The sequence below is a fragment of the Setaria italica genome, chromosome I (assembly GCF_000263155.2).
Source record: "Setaria italica strain Yugu1 chromosome I, Setaria_italica_v2.0, whole genome shotgun sequence".
Lineage (NCBI taxonomy): Eukaryota > Viridiplantae > Streptophyta > Magnoliopsida > Poales > Poaceae > Setaria > Setaria italica.
Window position 1 is genome coordinate 23,804,446 of NC_028450.1, and position 22,921 is coordinate 23,827,366.

A 22,921-nucleotide genomic window follows, 5' to 3' on the forward strand; every position below is an offset into this window, starting at 1 on the left:
ACAGCGCTGGAAACTTTCAATGCCACATCGCGCTGGCCCCGAAGAAGAAGTAGCATGCCATCAACTTCTAGCGACAAGCTCTGGTGGATCTCATCAAGAAATTCGGCGAAATTTCAATTTCTGACCTAGTCAGAGGCTAGGAGGATGAGTCCGAGTACAACTCGACTTCTCCCACTAGTCAAACTGGTTCCCATGAGCCGGCGCTCAAGCCATCATGCGAATCAGTCTACAACACAAGTCGATTGCTGTTCGGATTTCGAAACTCGGGTGCTGTTTACCAAGCTACCCTCTCCAGATCATAATTCAACTCAGATTTGATCGGGGACCTCTACTACTACTCGAATCCGAACGAAGAGACTCCATTATCAGGTCCACAACAGGGCCTGCTGATTACATCAACTCCACAAGTTAGATTTGTCTACTTGCCCAACATGAAGCCACCTGCTCTCGCCATGGATGATGAGTCACGCCTTATCGCCTACCTTGATACCATCCCATACCAGGAGGGTACCCCTCTATCGCCCATCTACGAAGAAGATGGCTCCATAGAGGTCATCACGTCGAGTTCAGGAAGCTATTCTCCGGAGCTGGAATTCTTCGCCCTTATCGTTGCACAAGAAGGCGAAGATGAACATCAACTAGAAAGGAATCCGCGACGCAAACGTCACCCAGATGACATCTCGCAGGATGAGCTCACCGCCAACATAGAAAGAGAAGAAACTGAAACTCAAAGGAATCAACGGCGAGCAAGAAACGCTACAAGAGCGGAGCATCGCCGCTACCTTGCAGCTGAACTACCAATTATGAACTTGGGTTACGCATTTGAAGTAGTTCAATCACGTCAATATCATACTCCTTTAGCCACTATCGCATCCATCGACTTGATTACCCAGGCAATGCCACAAACTAAGTACACCAGGCAATTGGCTCAGCTAGCGGAGCGTGCGTACAAGTACTCGATCAACAAAACACAATACATTCAATTCCTCACACCACATCCTAGCATGGCAGTAGCCATAGACGACCAAGTTGAAACGAGGGTGCCAGACCAAGCCAAGTCGGAGCAGAGGGTAGTCGGGCGGAACCCTCGGGAGGTCGTGGCCACCGTGGGCCCAATCCAAAGCCTGAACACCCAGTACGTGACTTTCATCAAAAGATCAACAATAGCTGCAATGCCCATACAATCATTGAAGGACGCCATCACGAGCACGAGCAGGAAGTCGAGTACCAGGGAGAGGATTCTGATGGTTTCCCTACTTTCTCAAAACGAGTACGGAAGATAATTCTACCCAACAAATTCAAACCTCCGGGTATCACCAAGTACGAGGGCAAGCAGGATCCTGTCTAATGGCTACGGTGCTACTCACTGTCAGTACAAGCGGCAGGAGGGAACGATGACATCAAGGTCATCTACTTCCCCATCTGTGTGGAGGCAGGAGCACTCACATGGCTCGAGTCACTAGACAAGAACTCCATAGGCATGTGGAAGGACCTCAAGGTGGCATTCATAAACAACTTCGTAGGGGCAATGCAGTGTTCTGGTAAAAAGACCAACTAATCTCAAGTCAACCAGCAACAAGGCGAGACCCTACGCAGCTATCTACGTCGTTTCTTCGATAATAAGGCTACTATCATGGACATCACGGAGCGTGACGCCATAGATTGCTTCCAGAACGGTCTCTATGACTGCCAGATGTTCCAAGATTTTGGCAGGAGATACCCTGAAGATAAATCCCTTAAGATCACGATACAAGCCTAGGCGGATGAAGAAGACAAGTAGATTGAGAGGTTCGAGTCTAGTCGTAACAGGGGTCTGAACAACAACAATCAGAGTAATGGCCAATGCAATAACAAGAACCGTAACAATCGCCCTAATAATGACAACCAAAATAACTACTCGGGTGGTTAGAATCGCAAGAGGAAGCTAGACAATACTGTCGCGGCGATGTCCCAATCTTCCAAGAAAGGTGGCAGGAATCAAGAAAGGACTCCGTTTAACGAGATCCTGAAGAAGCAATGCCCATGGCACCCGCACCATAAGCACTCTGCATTGGATTGCTATAGTCTGTGCAAAGTCATGAAAGATCTATCGGAACCTTCTGGAACAAAGGATAAGGGCAAGGCTAAAAAAGACGAATACGATGGTGACAACGACAAATTTCAGAACCCGTCCAACACTGTCAATGTCATTTTCAGCGGCACACCAGGTACTGCTACTAAGTGGTCCTAGAAACTAACCCTCAAAGGTTGTGTCCACTAAGCCAACAACACCTATGTTCCTCAAGTGGTCCGAGGTGCCAATCACCTTCTCCAGGAAGGATCGGTGGACTAGTTTCTCAAACCTAGGATGCTATCCTCTCATCCTGGACCCAGTAGTCGTAGGCTCTAAACTCACAAAAGTACTCATTAATGGCGGTAGCGGTCTCAACGTACTCTTTGCCAAGACATTGAGGAATATGGGCCTCGACGTTACGGATATGCTCACCCCGACAAACTCACCGTTCCATGGAATTGTCCCAGGCAATGCGGCTGTACCCCTTGGTCACGTGATTTTGCCAGTTACCTTTGGGACCAAAGAATACTACCGGACATAGTACATCCGGTTTGAGGTGGCTAATTTCGAAACATCGTATCACGCCATCCTCAGAAGACCCGCCTTGGCCAAATTCATGGCCATCCCGCATTATGCGTGCCTAGTACCCAAAATGCTGGGGCCAAAGGGAGTACTCTCCCTGCGCGGAGACTTGAAGAGATCATACGATAGCGACACAGAAGCCGTGGAGCTGGTAGCGACTACTCAAGTGTCAAATTCAATGATGCAACTCTTCACCGCTTCAAAAAAACTATCCCCGTCAGAACTCAAGATCCTAGAGAAGAAGTTGGGGACAACCAAGGTCAAGCCGGCAAGTGAAGTCAATATCAAAGCTATTGACCTTGAGACTGGTGATAGCTTCAAGACATCCCTGATTGGCTCAGGGCTGGATCCCAAATAGGAAGCCACGCTCGTCAGTTTCCTCTGAGCCAACCAAGACATATTCGCATGGAAGCCATTAGATATGCCCGGGGTTCCCAGGGAGTTGATCGAGCACTCACTAAATGTAGATTCCAAGGCTACGCCAAAGCAACAACGACTACATCGATTCGGCCAAGACATAAGAGAAGCAATTAAAAAGGAGTTGGCCAAACTACTCGCGGCCGGCTTCATAAAGGAAGTCTATCATCCAGAGTGGCTGGCCAATCCCGTCTTGGTCCAAAAGAAAAATAACAACGAGTGGAGGATGTGTGTCGACTACATAGACCTCAACAAGCACTATCCAGAGGATCCCTTCGGGCTCCCTAGGATCGATCAAGTCATCGACTCGACAGCTGTATGTGCCCTATTGTGCTATCTCGGTTGCTACTCGGGGTATCACCAGATAGCTCTCAAGGAAAAAGACCAAATAAAGACTGCATTCATCACCCACACGGAGCTTTCTGCTACACTACAATGTCCTTCGGGTTAAAGAGCGTATGCGCCACCTATCAACAAATAATCCAGGAGTGATTCAAGAAACAACTACACCACAACGTAAAGACGTACATAGATGACGTGGTCGTAAAGACTAGAAATCCCGACGACTTGATTGCGGATATGGAAGAAACCTTCGCAAGCCTTTGAGAATTCCGATGGAAGCTAAACCCAACAACGTGCGTGTTCGGCGTACCCTCCGAAAAACTACTCAGGTTCATCATCAGCCACCTAGAGATTGAGGCTAATCCTGAGAAGATCTCCACCATCACCAACTTGCACACTCCATCGTGCATATGGACGTCCAGAAGCTGACCAGATGCATGGCGGCCCTCAACAGATTCATCTCAAGGCTTGGAGAATGGGAGCTACCTTCTTCAAACTACTCAAGCGGCAAGATAAATTCCAGTGGACTAAGGAGGCAGATCAAGCCTTACAATAGTTGAAGGACTTCTTATCAAAGCCACCGGTCCTCACGGTGCCAAATCCCAATGAAGACTTGCTGTTGCACATCACTGCGACTACCAATGTCGTCAGCACGGCGATCGTGGTCAAAAGACCAGGATAAGACCACGTATACAAAGTATACAAAGTATAGAGGCCTGTCTACTTCGTCAGCAAGGTGCTGTCAGACTCCAAAACTAGGTACCTGTTAGTTTAGAAATTGCTATACGCAATACTACTCACCTCGCGAAAACTACGATACTATTTCTAGGAACACAACATTTCCGTTGTCACAGACTTCCCCCTGGAAGAAATTCTCCACAATCAAGATGCAACAGGAAAAATCTCCAAGTGGGAAGAAATTCTCCACAATCGAGCTTTGTCCCTGGAATTCAAGTCAAGGATTGCCACCAAGTCACAGCACTAGTCGATTTCATGGCAGAGTGGCAGGAAAATCAAGTACCAACACCGGCAAAGCGTCAGAGCATTTGGTCATGTACTTTGACGGATCACTCAAGCTTGAGGGCGCCGGTGCAGGAGTACTCTTAATCTTGCCCAAAGGCAAACAACTCAAGTATGTTTTGCAAATCTTCTGGGAGGTATCCAACAATGAAGCTGAATGCGAAGCGCTTTTGAACGAGCTTCGCCTAGCAGTCTCGCTAGGAATCAAGCGATTGTTGGTCTACGGCGACACCCTCCAGCCCGTGATCTTGGCGAGCCCCGCGCACTAAACACTACCTCGGGCACCTCCCTCGGTAGGTTGCCGGTTCTAAACACCGACACCCTCCGACCCGTGATCTTGAACCAATTCCTCAACACAGGGAGAAGTCCTCGTGCCCACGGAGGTGACGACGGCATATGGCAGCACGAGTTGTAGAGGTCCTGCGAATGCAGCAGCGGGGGCTGCTTTAATCCTTTCAGGTGGCCTCCAAGAGTGACAAGTGGGTCCGATATCACATTGGATTAGTGGTGTGGCTATGGTATGGCTCCAGCTAGGATAAAATCGAGGTGAAATTAAATGCGGGAGGTCGCATGTCTGGTTTTGGGAGTTGAAGGGATCGAAACAAACTGTTTTAGAATCCAAGAAGAAGGGTTTGTTTGGTTCTTGGGACTAAAGTTTAGTCTCTGTCACATCGAATGTTTAGATACTAATTATGAGTATTAAATATAGGTTAAGTACAAAATCAATTGTATAAATGAAGGCTAATTCGCAAGATGAATTTATTAAGCTTAATTAGTCCATGATTTGGCCATGTGATGCTACAGTAAATATGTGCTAATTATGAATTAATTAGGCTTAATAGATTCATCTTGCGAATTAATTAGTCCATGAATTGGCCACGTGATGCTATAGTAAGCTATATACGGTTGATTATCCTTTTATTTCAAAATTTTTTTCTTTTGGAAGCGAGGTATTGACGTGTAATGTGATTCTGTAGGTATCTGACAATGCTAACTTGGGGCAAAGTGCTTTTTTGAGAGGTTAATTAGGTATGCTTCGCTACAGTAAGCACCTTCTCCATGTGCAAAACAGAATACATCCAAAAATAAGCAAATTAAAATTCTAGGTGTTACATTTTACGATGGAAAGATATCTGACGGTCCCAATGTCACTACTAAGAGCTATGATGAGAAGAGATTTCTTCATTTTTATCAAGTAAAATCTTTAGGTCGTACTCATTCATAAATGTAGATGGTGAAACAACCAAGAAGCACAACCGTAGCCTGAAAACACAATCGAATCTGCTGCAGTTTCGTGGCCGTTGCAACGCAGGGGTATGTGTGCTAGTTATGAATTAATTAGGCTTAATAGATTCATCTTGCAAATTAGCCACGGCTTATGCAATTAGTTTTATAATTAGTTCACATTTAGTCCTTCTAATTAGTATCAAACATCCGATGTCACCTGAACTAAGAATTAGTCCACGGATCCAAACACCTCCGAAAACACACACTCGACCCAAATTCCAAGGAGGTAAATAGGACTTTTTGCAAAACAAAATGATTCTATCATCCATTTTGGGCTCAAACAAGCCACCTGGCCCGGGCTCACCTCAAGAAGCGAATTATATACTTGGGCCCACTGGCCGAGCAAGGCCGCCCATCCAGCCACCTGGTGTTTTTGGTCGCAATCACTCGCTACTAGAGACGGGAACAAGCCCACGGCCTCGGTCAGGGTGTCTCTCTATTGGCAGCCACGTCCACCCCGCTCAGAAAGCGTCGACCAGCCCACGTCTAGCCCGTGCCAAGTCGGACCCCACTTCCCCCACCCCGACCCAGTGCCAGTGCGCCACGTGTACCCACGCAAAAGCCGTTACCCCCTCCCCCCTCCCTCCTCTCAAAAGATCACAGAGAGGTGGGGAGAAAACGAAACGCCGTTGCCTCCTCCCACGAATCTCCCCGCCCTCTCCTCTCCCCTCCTCTGGTGCCCGTCACGTTCCCCGCGTCCGCCCGCCACCGCCAGCCCGTTCGCTGGCGACACCCCCCGCCGCCCGCCGCCCACGGAGGCCGTGGGCCTGCCGCCCCGCTCGGTCGCCAACGGAGGCAAGGTAACCGGCGCCTTTTTCCCCTTCCTCTCGATGCGATCGTCTGCCTGCCTGCCTCGCGCCGATCGGCCGGGCACGCCATTGCGTCCCGGCGCGGGCGCTTTTCCCTTTCCTCTCTCGTTGGGGTTAGGCGGCGTCCACAGGAACATGATGGGGATCCTTTTTTATTTTTCCTCCTCTTTTTCGGGGATGGGAATTTCTGAAAAATCCCTTCGATTTTCTGGGGCCGCGAGATTGGGTTTCGCTGTCGCCGTTCTCGCCGCGTCGGTTTGGCTCCACGCGGTTTTGCGCCCGTGCTTCACGGGTTTGTCCGGGGACGGCGGTTCTCGTTCCGAGATCGCATTCTGGTTCCGTTCCTTGATCCCTCTCATCAACTGAATTTTTACTTCATCCCTTTTCTTTTTCTCTTTGAATGAAATTGTGCTTGGCCAGGTAAATAACTGTTGTTGTAAATAGTTATTGCTATTTATCATTCTTGTTCACTGTTTCATACGTACTTGCCTTTTTCTCCTCTCCCCATTGGTAGTCGAGGTTCCTGGCGTATATATGAGGCTTTCGTCTCCTTTCTGTGGCGTGTTCAAAAGTTTCCTTTCCTTTCACGGGTCAAAACCCAAAATGTGCTGGAAAGATTAATGCGTCGTGCAAGGTTGTGAATCGGGTACCTTTCTCATCTACATGTCTCTGTTCATCTTGTGGGGAACGGGGGGAATTGAATCATTTTCCTTCAACTTGGAGGTCTGGATTTTAGATTGGCTAGTAGACTTGCTTGCTATGATTTTTTTACTCCCTTTTTCAGTTATGTTCCATGAAGCATTTTATTCCCTTGTTCAGTTATGTTCTATAAATCAGTGAGAGGATTCCCATGTCTTCCCCTTTGCTTTGTTAGATTGGAATTATCATGTTCTTCGGACACTTTTATCTTCTTTCTGCTCTTTTGGTATCAGATTTGAATACAGCCGTCTTTTTTGACAATGAATGAATGACGGCATGATGCCTTATGTGTGCTCAACTGTCTACAATTATCCTGAATGCTTTGATCATCCAGACCTATCTTACATGCACCACACATGCAGTTCAATAAATCAAATCTCTTACCTGAAACTCATAGAAAGTTAAGTTTGGGCTGTTGGTAAGTTAGGTGAAGCATTAGAAGCAATCTGACTTTTAGTTTCATGCTGGTTACTATTCTACTTAGTCTTATCAAACAGAAAAGTTCATTTTAGTAAGTTCTCTCTTCCTTCACTATTGGGTATTTAGTTTCAGCAGCTAAGTAATCCTTGGCAAGTGCTATTTCCTTGGTCTCTTCCTGTTCAGTTTCACGCTGGTTACTATTCTACTTAGTCTTGTCAAACAGAAAAGTCTATTTCAGTAAAATTCTCTCTTTCCTTCACTTTTGGGTATTTAGTTTCAGCAGCTAAGTAATCATTGGCCGTTTTTCATGGCTTTCCTGTTGTCATATCCATGATCACTTTTCTTTATGCAAGTGCAAGCTATTGCTCTAAGAGGTTTCCTTTTTCCTGCATGCAGGCTATGTGTTGGGAAGGTCTGAAGGTTTTCAAATCTATTCGGAATTGTCTTTAGCAAGGACGTGAAGTAAAAGTACCATTTCAAAGTGTTGTGATTCCAATCAGTTCGTTTCTGTAGTGGATTTAGACCAAAAGTTTGAAACTCCAAGGAATCAAGGTTGGTCATTTCATTTATGGCATCTTCAGATGAATGAATAAATAAAAAGAATGTTTGTTACAATCGAATATCCATTTTTTTTCATCTCATGATATTTTATAAAGGAACAGTAGTGGCTCAATGTTAGTTGTCTCCAAGGTTTCTACCATTCTTGTGTGTTCATTTATTCTTATCCCTTGGATTGTAGGAATTGGTTCTTTTAGTTCTTGACAGAAAAAATTCCACCAGACATGGTGGCGTCTTTAGACAATGTGAGAGGCTTGACTTTGGCCATGTCATCTAGTGCATTCATTGGTTCAAGCTTTGTGATCAAGAAAGTTGGGCTGAAGAAGGCTGGCGATAATGGGGTGCGAGCAGGTTGTGCCTCTTCTAACAGCTTTGTTTTTATTGAGGAATCATAGCAGCTCTTTAATCAGGATGAAACCTTGGTAGTGCATAATGGTGTTCAGACTCTTAACTCTTAGTACTTACTTAATGATGTATACCTTTCATGTATATCCTGTTGATGCTTCTGATTTCCCTTGTTACTATGATGAACTGCAGCTTCTGGAGGCTTCTCATATCTGTATGAGCCGTTATGGTGGCTGGGAATGATAACTAGTAAGTGTCAACTAAGATCATGCTTTGTCTTCTCAGGGATTTAACAGTTACAGACATATTTCTGTATGTACTTCTTGTAGTAGTGCACTTGTACTGCTATCTGTAGCTCATTGCAGTTCTACTTGTTTTTATGTTTGGGTGTTACTCTGTATCTGATTTATATGCTTTTTAAGCTGGTTGGTTTCATAGTTTCTTGAGTTGTGCCACTGACACACAACTGGAGTTAGTCATTGTTGACTGTTTTTATCATTCTCCACCTGCACGCCTACATTTACCATATAATCTTTCAACAGTGAATTTGGGTTTGTGATTTAACACCTACATCTAATAGATTATTACTGGGATTACTCCATGCTGCTAGCACTAGGCTTCAACCTAAGTGCCAGAGGGTCCAAGTGTGCTGCATCTTTTCTTTTTCCTAATTGTAGGAGAATGTATATAGTAAATGATATGCATGCACTAGTAATAGTAAACTATATTGTATAGTTAGGGATTCTGTCATGTTCGGATGAACAGAGGAGCATGCATATAATGTTTAACTTAAAATCTTGGGAATTCTCTCATCCCTTGGTTCTAAAAAGGCTGAGCATGGGTTTCAACTTACCTTGTTTGTTGGAATCCTGTCACTGCACTTGTAGTTTCATGAATGATGGAAATTTAAAATGTTTGTTAAGAGTCTACCTACTTGCATTATCAAGTATTTGGAGCAATAAAGGGGGTTATATCATCTGATGAAGAATCACTTAAAAAGAATCAAGAACATGACATCAACTTGCATTTATATTTCTTTTCATTTTAAAGGATAGGGCAGTAACACTATAATAACAGTGAAGTACAAAACAATATTTCTGACATAGTATTTACATGCGTAGCAACATTATATAATGATGGAACGGATGGTACACAGTACACTCTCCCTAATCATTTTGTTTTACCTTGCAGTGATTCTGGGTGAGGTAGCCAACTTTGCAGCATATGCATTTGCCCCTGCTGTACTTGTTACTCCTCTAGGAGCTCTAAGCATCATATTTAGGTAGAAGCCTTGCCATCTTCCTGAATTTCCTTACGCCTAGCATTGCGCTCCTGTTTAATGTTTTGCTCATGCAGTGCAGTGCTCGCACACTTTATTCTGAAAGAGAATTTGCACATGTTTGGTGTTGTTGGTTGCATACTATGTGTTGTTGGTTCGATTGGTATAGTTTTGCATGCCCCAAAGGAGAGAAAGATTGACTCAATGAAGGAAATATGGCATCTTGCAACGCAGCCAGGTAGCTAACTGATCACTTGCTCCTGTCACTATGGAGTCCCTTTTCCTTCTTCCTGCCTGCATTTGTTCTGTTTAACTGGTCAGTCCATGTTGACGTGTACACATCATTTGACTTACAGGTTTTATTGTTTATTCATGTGTGGCGGTAGCCTGTGTTCTTTTTTTGATATTCCGGGTGGTTGAACGCTCAGGACACAGGTTGATGCTGGTTTATATAGCAATCTGTTCATTAATGGGATCTCTTACGGTACATAAGAAGTACATCACCTTCAGATTAAATTATTAAATAGAATTAACCACTGACCTTTTATTAACATAATTTTATGATTGGGACAGGTTATCAGTGTAAAAGCAGTTGCCATTGCTTTAAAGCTATCATTTAGTGGATCAAATCAATTCATCTACGTTCAGACATGGTTCTTCATAGTAGTTGTCACTATTTGCTGTTTGGTGCAGTTGAACTACCTAAACAAGGTATAAAAGTGTTCTGGTGTATGGATACATTCTTGAGAAATGCCTTGCACAGTTTTCTTTTTTCTTTTTAATAATGTCATTCTGAGCTATGCATGAGTTTGCTTTTCATTATATATGTGGCAATGCCTTGAGACATTGATATAATGCATCAACTTGCTTTACTTGTCTAATTTCATTTCGTTATGCTGAATTTCTGATCAAACAATCACCCTGTAACATCTTATTTTTGCATATTTCCTGATCTAGGCCTCAGTTTCCGAACATACATTTCTTAATATTTTTAGTTGACATTCTGAGCAAGCACATGTTCAAACAAACATATTTTTATAAGCAAGGCCTTGGTTTAGATCAAAGTACTGCAGGGGTTATCTTTGCACATCAGGAGATTTCAGAAAATTTCTTGTAACCTGTGCTAGTTAGTCATTCAGCTGTACATAGCAATTTTCTTGAACACATGAATAACACACAAGAAGACATAAAATAGACATTTCAAGCTAATAACCAAGAAGACATAAAATAGACATTTCAAGCTAATAACCAAGAAGACATAAAATAGAGGAAGTTGTGTTTAAACTCTTCTGGCAACTCTTCATTGTGACCTTTTCACCCTCTTGTTACTTTGCTGTAGGCTTTGGACTCGTTCAACACGGCTGTGGTTTCTCCTGTATACTATGTGATGTTCACCATTCTTACCATTTTTGCTAACATGATTATGTATAAGGTGATCTTGTTGTCCACTTGCACATAACTTTTGCATGATATATTGGCCTTTATATGTTTTCATCATTATTTCTGCTTGCTGAGAGAAATTGCATGCCACAGTAATTTATATTGGCTGATACAGGATAACTAGTTTGGTGAGCTCCTTTATTGTTCTAAATAGATAACGATTTGCGTCTTGAGTGTAGCTTAGAATATATATGAAATAAGATGCCTGATATTCTCTTTTATCTTGCAAATTGTATGGGCATGAACCAATAATATATTTCTGGAACTTAAGTTTCATTTTCTGTAATCACTAAAGATGCAAACAAAGGGTGAATTGCAATTTTTCTGATATCCAAAGGAGAAATTCCAAAAGAAAGGAAACTATTAAGCAGCATGCCCCCCCCCCCCCCCCCCAAAAAAAAAAAACATTGTTATGATTGTTTCGTATTCCAGTGGAAATGTGAATCTGGCAAAAAAAAAAACTGATATCTGTTTGTCATGGTTTTTCAAGGACTGGGCCTCACAAACCGCAACACAGATTGCGACGCAGCTATGTGGGTTTGTGACCATTGTTGCTGGGACCTTTCTACTCCACAAGACTAGGGATATGGGGAATCCACCACCGCCTGACCAAGTTTGCCTGGAAGAAGCTAGAGAATGTGCTCCACGATCAATGAACAGCTCTAGCTGAAAACATAACATGTACTAAACATGAAATTTGTCTCAACCTCTTTAGACTCTGGTGGAGTTTTTGGCTGTAGATATATTAGGAAAGAGTGAAGATTGGGTGCCATTGATTGAACTATTAAGACTTTTGTAGTAGTAGGATATACGAATGAAGTTTTACGTTTTCTGCACCAGTGAAGTGTATGAAAACAGCAAAATCTTACATAGGATTTAAAACTCATTGCAGATCGATAGTTAACCTTTGCTTAATAGTTTGTTTCAAAATTTTTACTGAGCATAGCTAGTTTCGACACCTAGGATCTGTGTTTCTGATTTGTCCTCTCTGGTTTAGGCAACAGAGTGAAATTCAGCCCTGCTCACCTGCTCGGTGCAGTAGTTCCTCGCTCAACCTCTCAGCACTGTCCTCCGGCAAGTGTCTGCTAGAGGTGTCGAATGTTTAGATATTAATTAAGAGTATTAAATATAGGTTAATTACAAAACCAATTGCATAAACGAACGAATTAGCCTTCATTTATGCAATTGATTTTGTAATTAATCTATATTTAATACTCGTAATTAGTATATAGGGACTAAACTTTAGTCCCCGTAACCAAACACCCCCTCATGGTACCATGGAAGTGTAAATTAAATAAAGCCTTAATTGATTGAACAATCAATACGTTTCCATTATAAATGGAATCGGTACATATAGTTTGGAATGGTACAACAGAGGCAACTAATCCTTAGAATTGCATGCAAGAAATAGATAGAAACCAAAGATCCTGTAGTCTGTAGGTAGTTTCCGTAGAAGCCCTGCCGATCACATGCGTGTCGCTGTGAAGGGTTGCACGGCATCTGTTGCCGGACGCGCTACAGTAGGGGGTGTCACACCAGCAGAAAGCGTTGCCTGGCCGCCACCGCCAACTGGCGTTGCGTGTCAATCTAGAGGGATCTTTTACTCACAGCTTCAGAAGCCATGTCACTTGAAGCAACAATGTTAGCATTCCATCTCAAAATCAACATAGAATGTAACGTATTGTGCTCTCGTTCATCCTTGGAAGAGCTCTTGCAACATCTCTTCCAGGTCCCGGGGAGTGAATTTTAGGGTGGTAATTTTGTTATCCTCTATGTATTCTGTATAGCCTGAAACGATTTTCTCGGTGATAGCTCTGGGCAGCGTTTTCCTCAGCTCGGGATCTGGGACCTTCCACAGCTTTTGGGTATTGTAGGTCTTCAGAAACTCAGACTGGAACTTGTAAGGCAGTGGGGAGTAGTTTCTCCTAAAGCAACGAGGTGCCGGAGCATGACAACACCGGTGCCCACGATACCTGTATATAACTCTCCATATAGCGCTCGAGTTTGCGGGTGAGGGTTACCTCGTAGGATTTGGATAAGTAAAGAACGCAGTTGCTCTGCTGTATGAAATGTGAGTTGTTGAGCAGGAATAAGAACCCGAGGCTTTGATTTGGGAATTCTTCAGACTTCGACAAGACTCATGCTGTCCAAAGGTGATAGGTCCCCAATCTGAGGCACATACTCACAGACAACTGCATCCAATGTCCGGTAGTTTGTCCGCAAGAATCTGATGTAGCTTAATACGGACGGAGTGACCTTGTGAGTGCCAGAAGAGTCTTGGTCGTCCTCCAGTGATTCCATGATTCGAGCCGAAACCTCCTCCACTTGGCTCCTTATGGCATCAGCCGCCTTGCCCTCCTTTGCTAGTAGGACACTGCCTATCTCGCTCCGTATCCTCTCAACGACTCGTGCAGAGGGTGATGGATCATCGAATAGCAACCGGATCTCGGACAAGGCCTTGGACAGAGTATGGCGCACACGGAGCAGGGCATGGAGCTTCTGGCAACAACAACTTCACAAGTACTAGCGGTAAGATTTGGCAGAACATCTATGAAGTCAACAAAAGCGAGCATTTTCAACATGGCTTGTTGGATAATGGATAAATCTTGCAAACTGGAAATGTACTCACTCTCCATAGCAGCAGCAGCAGCAGCATCTTCTTCCTCCTCGGAGACGTGACCAGGCAAGAGCGACACCATGAGACAAAAGGTATTCGTGATCTCGGTGAGAGCCCGGATCCAGCTCGATGCATGATTCGGATCCAGCTTGAGTTTCCCAGCAGCGACACCATCAGCGAGGTGGAGAACCCACCCGATACCCAGCTCCATCAACCACCTCTCAAGGACACCCATGTCGGCGCCTTCGATGCTGCATTTCGCCGACGGCGCACCAAAGAATTCCTTGGCGCTTTTGATTCGCTTCGCCTTCTTCCCGTTCCCCGTTTCTATGCGGGGCTTCTTGACTGGTTGAACAAACTCAGCATCCTTCTTCTCCATTTCTTCCAAGTGCATGGCCGCCTCCATATATAGAGATAGAAGACGACAGGCGAGAGCCGGTGGACGTGTAGGCAATCGAGAGGGTACCTGAGGAGCTGCTAATGGTGTAGGAACTGGATCCGGTTTGCTCGCGGTAGCTCCAAGGCCCGCGGCCGCAGTGGTGGATCTAGAATTTTACCATAGGAATTTTACCACATGGTATGTCAAAACAAAATCTTATACAATTCGATAAAATTATTTACAATTCGATAAATTCAAAGATTAAGCTAGAAACAATAACAAATCACAATATAAATAGTTCGAAATATAGCATAAAAGAAATTTACAATATTACTTGTCTGCTTTGTTTAACTGGCGCTTTTTGAATGATATGAATGTCTTGATTATATCTTCATTCACTTGGAAGAAAATATCTCGCTCAATAAATGTGACTAGACAATCATCCAAAATACTATCACCTAGCTTATTCCTTAACTTTGTTTTCACTTTAACCATCGCATAAAATACCCTTTCAACACTTGTTGTTGCCACTGGTAAAAGCAATATCAATTTGAGAAGCAAGTAAACCATATCATACATTTTGTACCTCAGTGTTTGAACAAGCTTAACTGAGAGATCAACGATGTTGTCTAGACCCTTGAAGCTATCATCTCGTCGCATATCATCAATATAATTATCAAGTTGCAATTCAAGTTTTAGCAAATCATTGTTGGAGAAGTCCTTACAATAAAATTCAGCCAATTAGCATATCTTCTGTGCATCAAATGAAGCAAATGAATTGGAAGGACTAAAGGCTGACATACACGAAAGTAGCTTCATATTGATCTTATCAAACCGATTATCAAGCTCTTGACTAATTTGATCAATGACACCAATATATACTTCTCTTCTAAAATGGTCATCATTTGTTTGGTTTCGGGCATGGGCATACCTTGCTGATTTTCCATATGGCACATAATCACCATCCATAGTAGGAACTTCAACATCATGTTTAATGCAAAAAGAAGTGACTCTCTCAAGGAAGTGGTCCCAACCATCATACCTTAACTGTTGCATTTTGTTCTTTGCCACATTAACAAGGGAGATTGCATTAAGAATATCTTGATCCCTTCTCTGCAAACACTCGGATAACTCATTTGTGTATCCAAGAATAACAAACATTAAGTGCACAAAGAAAACGAACTTAAAAGTTTCAAATGCTCCAAGCACAAAATGTATCTTTGTCCAATCATCCTTATGTGAAATATCATCACCAAGATCAATGAGCACATCATGGATTGAGGAATACATTGTAATGATGCTGCATATAGTTTTGTAATGAGAGCCCCATCAAGTTTCACTAGGCCTAGGCAAACTCATCTCTTGATTTAATCCACTCCCAGCTCACCACACTCAAGTGCTTTCTTGATATTCTCAAGCCTAGCAGTTCGAAGCATATCATGACACTTGTAAGAAACTCCAATAATATTCAATAAGATAGATACTTGATCAAAAAAGCTCTTACAATCAGTATTTCTCTTGGCAACAGCAACAAGAACTAGTTGGAGTTGATGTGCAAAGCAATGGATATAATATGCAGAAGGTGATTCTTGCATGATCAATGTTTTTAGCCCTTTAATATCTCCTTTCATATTGCTGGCCCCATCATAACCTTGACCTCTAATTTGAGTCATAGTCAATCCATGACTAACAAGTAAACCCTCAATAGCTTCCTTAAGTGACAAAGAGGTAGTATCATCTACATGAACAACTCCAATAAAGTGTTCACATGGCCTTCCAAGTTTATCAACATAACGCAAACACAGAGCTAGTTGTTCTTTATGTGATATGTCACTGGACTCATCAGCTAAAATTGCATAGGGCTCATCATCAAGTTCTTCAATTATTTTCTTTCTAGTTTCTATGGCACAACAATGAATAATTTACTTTTGTATCTCTGGGCTAGTTAAGGTGCAATTACCTGGAGTATTATTCAAGACATACTTGTTCACTTCATCACTGTTTCCGGCAAGAAACTTCAAAAGTTCAGCGAAATTTCCTCTGTTGCTAGACTCTTCATTTTCATCATGTCCACGAAATGCCAATCCTTGATGCAAAACTCTTCATTTTCATCATGTCCACAAAATGCCAATCCTTGATGCAAAAGAAACTTGATACATCTAAGTGAATATGTCAACCTTTTCTTATAAAGATGAAGATCCTCATCAGTCCACTTCTCAATGTGATAATCAATTGCTACCTTGGGATTTATAAAACCAATGTATCTCTCCTGAGCTGCATTGTGTGCCATAGAACCACTATGTTTGAGAAGTGCTTTGTTTCCTATATTCCAATTATTCCCTCCTCCAACAATAAATATATTTGACCCAGCACCCTTCTTGAACAAGTAGCATATAAAGAAAAACGCAGAATCCTTGTTGATACTATATTCAAGCCACTCATGATTATACATCCATACATAATTGAATTGGCGATCCCTACCTCTAATTTTTCTTGATGGAAAATCATGATTAATAGGTTTGAATCGGCCTTTAATAATATATGATCTTCGAATTGCATCTTGATCATTAACATGATAACTTTCAATGGGCTGCCTTTCACTTGGATCATGTGGAAGATGATTGATGTCATAAATCGGCGGATGTGATGTGGGTGGTTGCAATGGCGGAGGTGAGGGCACAGGATCCACGATTTCTTCAACTACCACTCTATCCTGCTCCTGATTCTGTTCTTCCACAAAAGTTTCAACTGGAGATGAGACAGTGTTTGAAGCAACAACAGTTGCTGCCTTCTTTGCTGCGTGTTTATGAAAAAGAGATGCAATATCTCCGCCTCTCTTCATAATCCAACCGTTCTGGAAAAAAACAATGTCTATGAAATGTAAGTACAACAACTTACTAGACATTATAGCAAAACAAATATGTAACGATATAATCATGTTCTAAACTTTTAGGTAGAAAACTTACAAATCACATCCTCACACGATATTAATTTAAGAATGTTGATGGATTGATGGTCCGTTCAATAAACTCACGAATTAAAATAAAAAAAACACTCATACATAAATAAATAAAAATATTTAAGAATATAAGTTTTTTCAAATAAGAAAAAAATAGAAGATAGATTCATCTTAAACCTCCTTGTGGACGATCAAAAGTTTTTGCGCAACGGCACAAATTCCCACGCGCAGTCGCGCACTTGCGCAGACGCACTGGCCGGCCCGGGTGGCCTGGTGCGGCGATTGGCGGTGTTGCCGCGGAGGACAGGAGGGGTCGTGGCGGTTTGACAACGTCTAGCAAGCGGACTGCGGAGGAGTCGTGGACTCGTGGCGCCATGGCGGTGGCGCGGCGCCGAGCGGAATTGGAGGGATCGCGAGTCGTCGAGTCTCGGACTGACGTCATGACGCATGGAATCGTTTGCTACGCGGCTAGGCCTGGGCGCCATGGCAGAGGAAATCAGGAAAGGAATCATCACAGGAGGAAACGAATCGTCACAGTCGTGGGGAACGTGGGCTCCTGCCGTCCTGCGTCCTACCTCCTGACAGACTGGCGCTTGCCGCCTGGGTGCCTGCCTCTTGAGTCCTGACGGACTAGGTGCTTGCCTCCTACCTCCTGACGGATTTACAAGGTGCTGGCCTGCTGGGGCCTAGGGTATGCCGGGGCCCACCCGGCATACCCTGTAGCTCTGCCCATGCGCAGCCTTCACCCTGCCCGTCGCCTCATGCTAAACTGGCACCGATCTTTAGAGAGCAATCTCCCTACCGAGGCGGGACGTCAAGGTGGAGTGCATCCGCTTCTCCAAGGATGGGGGGCCTCCTCTACCTCACTGCCGTCAAAAAGTCCGACAAGTCCCCAAGGATCCCAATCTCATCGACATCCTCGCACACGTAGATATTGATCGGCAATAAAATATTAACAAGTCCGATAATCCCGTGGTATCAGGGAAGAATGGACCCATCCACCCCCTCCCTCGTCCCCACGGGATGCGACTCCCATAGTGAAAACCAGCCTACAACCCAAACCCAAATCCCGTCTAGATCCACAACCATCAAAGCCAACCTAGCTCCATCCACTGCAGATTTGGAGATGCCGACGGATGATCTACAAGCTCATCCAGCTATCATCACAAGCGATGCAAGGACGGAGGAGATCGAGATGGCTTCGAGTATGACCACGACGGAGCTCCTTCCGATGGCGTGTCAGCACTTGTCAGCATGACGTCACTCGCAGGTACAGTTGATGCAGCCTAATGCGGCAGTAATCCTCCCAGATCTTGCTTGAGAGATTCATCTTCAAACTGGATTCAATACGACGCACAGAGGTGTTGGGCTCGAGGGTAGCCAGGAGGAGACAGATCCATTGGTTCTCGACCTTATTCAAAGGCGCATTAATCAGGAGATCCAGCAAGATCCGCCAGCTTACAACATCACAGCCACCTCAGCACAAGGAGATCGAGTTATGGAGAAAGAGAAGAGGAGATTCACTCAAGCAGAGAAAGGGAAGGGAATCAATTCAACTACCACACAAGGACAGTAATCACATCCATTCAAGACCAAAGGGGGAAGCAGCTCAACGATGCCCAAGAAAATCCAGCAGGGTGAATGCTCCACCTCTAGGAGGAGGATGAGCTTTCAATCCCCATCTTTTCAAGTACATCCTGGACAGAGCCCTCCCATGGATCCACCACCAAGAATTCAACATGATGATGCACAATGGACAGATCAAATTGATGAGCATGGTTATTAGATAGTCAAACTGGCCTACTGGTGGTGCCAGACCAACAAACATTCAAGAGAGAATTCACTGCCACACCAACTGAAAAAGGATGAGCAGAGACGACAGTCATACTTGGCACACGTCAGGGGCAAATGTCTTAATTATTTCTCCACCGAGCACAAGGTTGCAGATTGTAGGAGCCGACTCAAATGCTGGTGATGTCTTTAGTTGGGCACAAGGAGCACCGCTGTCCCTCCAGGAGGACTCCCTTTAAGAGGCCGGCTATGGAGCTGCATCCACAGCTTCACACTCCCCCTCATAGTTCTGCTCCCCCTTTTGGCGGAGCTCCAGCTGGGGGTTCGACCGTGCGGATGGTCGAATGCTCCTACCTCCAGGTGTCTAAGGGTAAGATAGTGAAAGAGGACATGGCGACGTACCCAAGGGACTCCCATGCACGATCGGAGTTCGCGACCTGCGCGATCTTCGCGACGGGGTCGATCAAGCGCAAGAGGGAGTCCCTGATCGGCAAGACAGCCGTTTGCTAGCTCAACGACAACAGCCATGACTCTGTGCCCCACCACGTCATCGACGCTCTGGAGGAGAAACTACACATCTCATGCCAAGAGGTGAAGGTCATGAAGCATTTTTCGGAGCAGCACCTCGTTTTATTCTCTGACCGCAGGGCCTGCAATCGAGTCCTTCACCACCAAGGCATTTGGAGCAGGGGATGTGTCTTCAACTTCGAGCAGTGGATGGAGCATTGTGGCACCATGGAGAACAAGCTTGAGTTCCGGGTGAGGCTGCGCATCGAGGTGTGCCCATGCACACCTGGTCGGAGGAGGTGGTGGCCAAGATCATCGAACAACACTGCGCCATCCACTACATCGAGAGGCATTCATGTGGGCGTGGTCCTCCAACCCAAGCAAGATCCCCAGAAAGGTATTGCTCACCGTCACCAACCCAGACCAGGAGATAGCCGACAATGACAACTTCGTGCAACACTCTGACCCGCCACAAGACATTAAGGGCGCGTACGACTACAAGCTGCACCTTCACCTCGATGTGGTGGAGGGCCTTGCCTTCCTTCACGGGCGAGGTGGTGGCGGCGGGGGCCGCCCAATAGGAAGCCACGCTGGGAGTTCCTGTGGAACTACGATGTCGCGGACTCGCTGGGAGAGTGACGCAGCGGGCAGCACCACGACAACCACACCGGCCGCGACTACCGCCCTCGCCGAGACCGGGACAATCACGACGACGACACCTTCCACCATGGCACACGACATCACCGCAGCCAGTCCTCCTGGGGGCGGGCAACACGTTGCCATGGCACGGTGGAAGACTGCTACAGCTCCAGGCGTCACCGGGCAGGCAACCAGAACTACCGCAATAGAGACTTCACCCAGGAGACTCCTCACCAGCAGAAGATAACAGGCAAGCAGACGTTCTGGAGGAAGAAGAGCAACAAGCGAGTCTCCTTCCTTCGCCAATTCCCTGGTGCAGATCCTAGGTGTGTCTCCCATCGCCGAGGATCCTAGTTGGTTTATGCGTCACCCTGAACACTTCACTTTGGCAAACAAGGAGGACTGGGACCCCATGAGGGATGAGCCTCTCACCCAACATGTTCTTGCAGGGCACCCATCTAAGGAGAGTCGCATTCAGGAGATGCTGGAGTCGGCTGCCGGTTGGACCCCCGTCGCCTCCCCACGCGGCCCTGGAGGGGACATGGAGCAGCCTGATGATGGCACTACCACAGAAGCACTGAAGAAGACAACGCCCATCCACACGAACCTGCAGGTTGGTCATTAGGGGCAATAGAAGCTTTTGATTCAAACAGTACCACACCTAGTACATTACAAATCTGTGCACCAATAGATGCTCAGCTAGAAAGGAATTCCAATTCCAATCACTTTGTAGTAGAGATGCAGCCTACTGAAAATAACAATGACACCATGGAAGACAGCAACGTCACCAGAGATGAAAACACCAACGCATCCTCACCTCAGTGGTAGAACACCATTTCAGCACCCACAACAATACAAGTCTCCATCAATGATAGTGTGGGCTGCAGCACTAACAATGAAACCCACAATATGGTCAACAATGAAAACAGCACCAAGTTCAATGATTTAGAACCATTCATTGATTTCATAGAAAATGCTACCCTCCTGCACACTCCGCCTAGAGCTAATCCCATCCAACCTACTGAGACCCATTCGGAAACAGCTAGTGCACAAAGAAAAAGCTCCAGATTAGCAGATAAAATAAAGCTGCATCCGAGCAAAGATAGCATTCAACTAGCGCAAAGAGTGCTGAATAATAATCTTGGTGAATTATCCCCAAAGTCAAAAGATCACCTAATCCTAATTTTAATCATTTGGCACAGCACCTCCCAAAGCCGTTGACCGGCCTGAAGATGAGGCGATCCAGACCTTGGTGGAGCACGGGAACCAGCCCAAGAACAAGAATGAAAGAAGAGCAAGATTGCCCCAGCACCAGCAGCAGGGGTGGACGCCCAGACGGCCTAATGGACCAGAGCCTCAAGATGTGGGTCATTTTTACTTTCAGTAATGTTAGGCAGACTCTAGATCTCGATCTTGAATTCGAACTCATTCTGGTTTGTAATAGTAATTGGGTCGGCAATTTGGCCTAGTGGCTTCAGCGGTGCTTTGTTCCGGGTCGATGGCCCAGCACCAGTGTCCATGAAGCTCATCGCTGCGATCTCACGCGAATCGCCGCCCTCAGAGCGAACCAGGCTTTGTATCTAGCCCTAGCGCCAAGCCTTGTAACCTACAGAATGTTGCTCCCCAGGGGTTTAATGTTAGTTGTGTACTTCATCTCCATGTCACAAAAAGATTGTAATATCCTGTGTTGGAATGTACATAGTCTGAACGTGGCCGCAAGAAGAGCAAATGTACGAAACGCTGTCCGCTCATCTAGGGCAATGGTAGTGTGCCTCCAGGAGACCAAAATCGCCCAGTGGACGTCCAAACTAGTAGCAGACATGCTAAGATAGAGTTTTGCAAAGAACTTTGTGGCTCTACCAGTGATAGGCATCAGTGGAGGCATTCTCATATACAAGGTAGAGGATAAGAACAACAACAGACTAAATAGGACTTTGATGAACCGGTTCAAGCAGGCTCTAGATGAGACTCAATTAATGGAAATCGACCTGCGTGGGAGAAGGTTTACTTGGAGCAATGAACAGGACAACCCCACATTTACAAGAATCGACAGGTTCTTGGGCTCGCCAGAATGGCACACCTCCTGTTCCCAAACTTGGACCTACAAGCCTTGTCGACTATGGGCTCGGACCACTGCCCTCTCTTTATGGCCATGCCCTACAAGAGCAAAGGACGCTCACGCCAGAGGAGTTAGAGTTTCGGCGATACTTGAAAGCTAAATCAGTGCCAATCCAGTGGACCCGTGCAAGACAGCACTCTAGATTAACATGGATACGTAAAGGCGACACTTGCACACAGTTGTTTATGATACATGCAAATAATAGGAAAAGGAAGTTACACATTCCTGCACTAACCAACCCATGGAACAACGACCAATCACCAGCAAAAAGAAGCAGTATACCAACACTTTGCCAATCTACTGGGCAAAATGCAAGAAAGAACCCTAATCTTAAACTGGGCCAACCTCGCATAAACCCCCTTTGACATGGATGAGATCAAAAACATGGTCATGCACCGGCCAGTAGAGAAATCACCGGGCCTGGACAGCTTTATCGGCCTCTTCTACAAAAAGTGCTGGGCAACGATCGGCAATGATCTAACAGAAGCATTACAAGCTTTCCACTCTCTCAGGACTAGACGGATGGAATTGATCAATGAAGCCAACATTGTCTTGCTGCCCAAAAAAGATGGAGCGACCAGAGTGGCAAATTTTAGACCAATTAGTCTTATCAATAGCTTAGCAAAGATCATAACAAAGGTACTTGCCGATAGGTTGGC

The 22,921-nt window shown here is 45.0% G+C and overlaps 1 protein-coding gene and 1 long non-coding RNA gene across 4 annotated transcripts; both read left to right on the forward strand.

Moving 5' to 3' along the window:
• Positions 1 to 6,325: 6,325 nt before the first annotated feature.
• Positions 6,326 to 12,166, forward strand: LOC101764504 (probable magnesium transporter NIPA2). 3 transcript variants are annotated; one of them, XM_004952468.3, is made up of 11 exons: positions 6,778 to 6,930; positions 7,025 to 7,156; positions 8,026 to 8,181; positions 8,369 to 8,538; positions 8,725 to 8,781; positions 9,724 to 9,814; positions 9,889 to 10,049; positions 10,168 to 10,295; positions 10,385 to 10,522; positions 11,151 to 11,243; positions 11,742 to 12,166. In XM_004952468.3, exons 4-11 carry the CDS (start codon positions 8,412 to 8,414, stop codon positions 11,919 to 11,921), a joined length of 975 nt encoding a protein of 324 aa, XP_004952525.1. In that variant the 5' UTR covers positions 6,778 to 6,930; positions 7,025 to 7,156; positions 8,026 to 8,181; positions 8,369 to 8,411; the 3' UTR covers positions 11,922 to 12,166. The 3 variants fall into 3 exon arrangements, with proteins under 3 accessions (XP_004952527.1, XP_004952525.1, XP_022679419.1); XM_022823684.1 differs by having other exon boundaries at positions 7,025 to 7,144; XM_004952470.3 differs by lacking the exons at positions 6,778 to 6,930; positions 7,025 to 7,156 and adding an exon at positions 6,326 to 6,501.
• A 6,128-nt stretch (positions 12,167 to 18,294) lies between these two features.
• LOC105914679 lies at positions 18,295 to 21,851 on the forward strand. Its single transcript, XR_001164386.2, has 3 exons — positions 18,295 to 20,469; positions 20,593 to 20,756; positions 21,346 to 21,851. It is a non-coding gene; the product is annotated as an uncharacterized LOC105914679 (long non-coding RNA).
• The last annotated feature ends 1,070 nt before the right edge of the window (positions 21,852 to 22,921 follow it).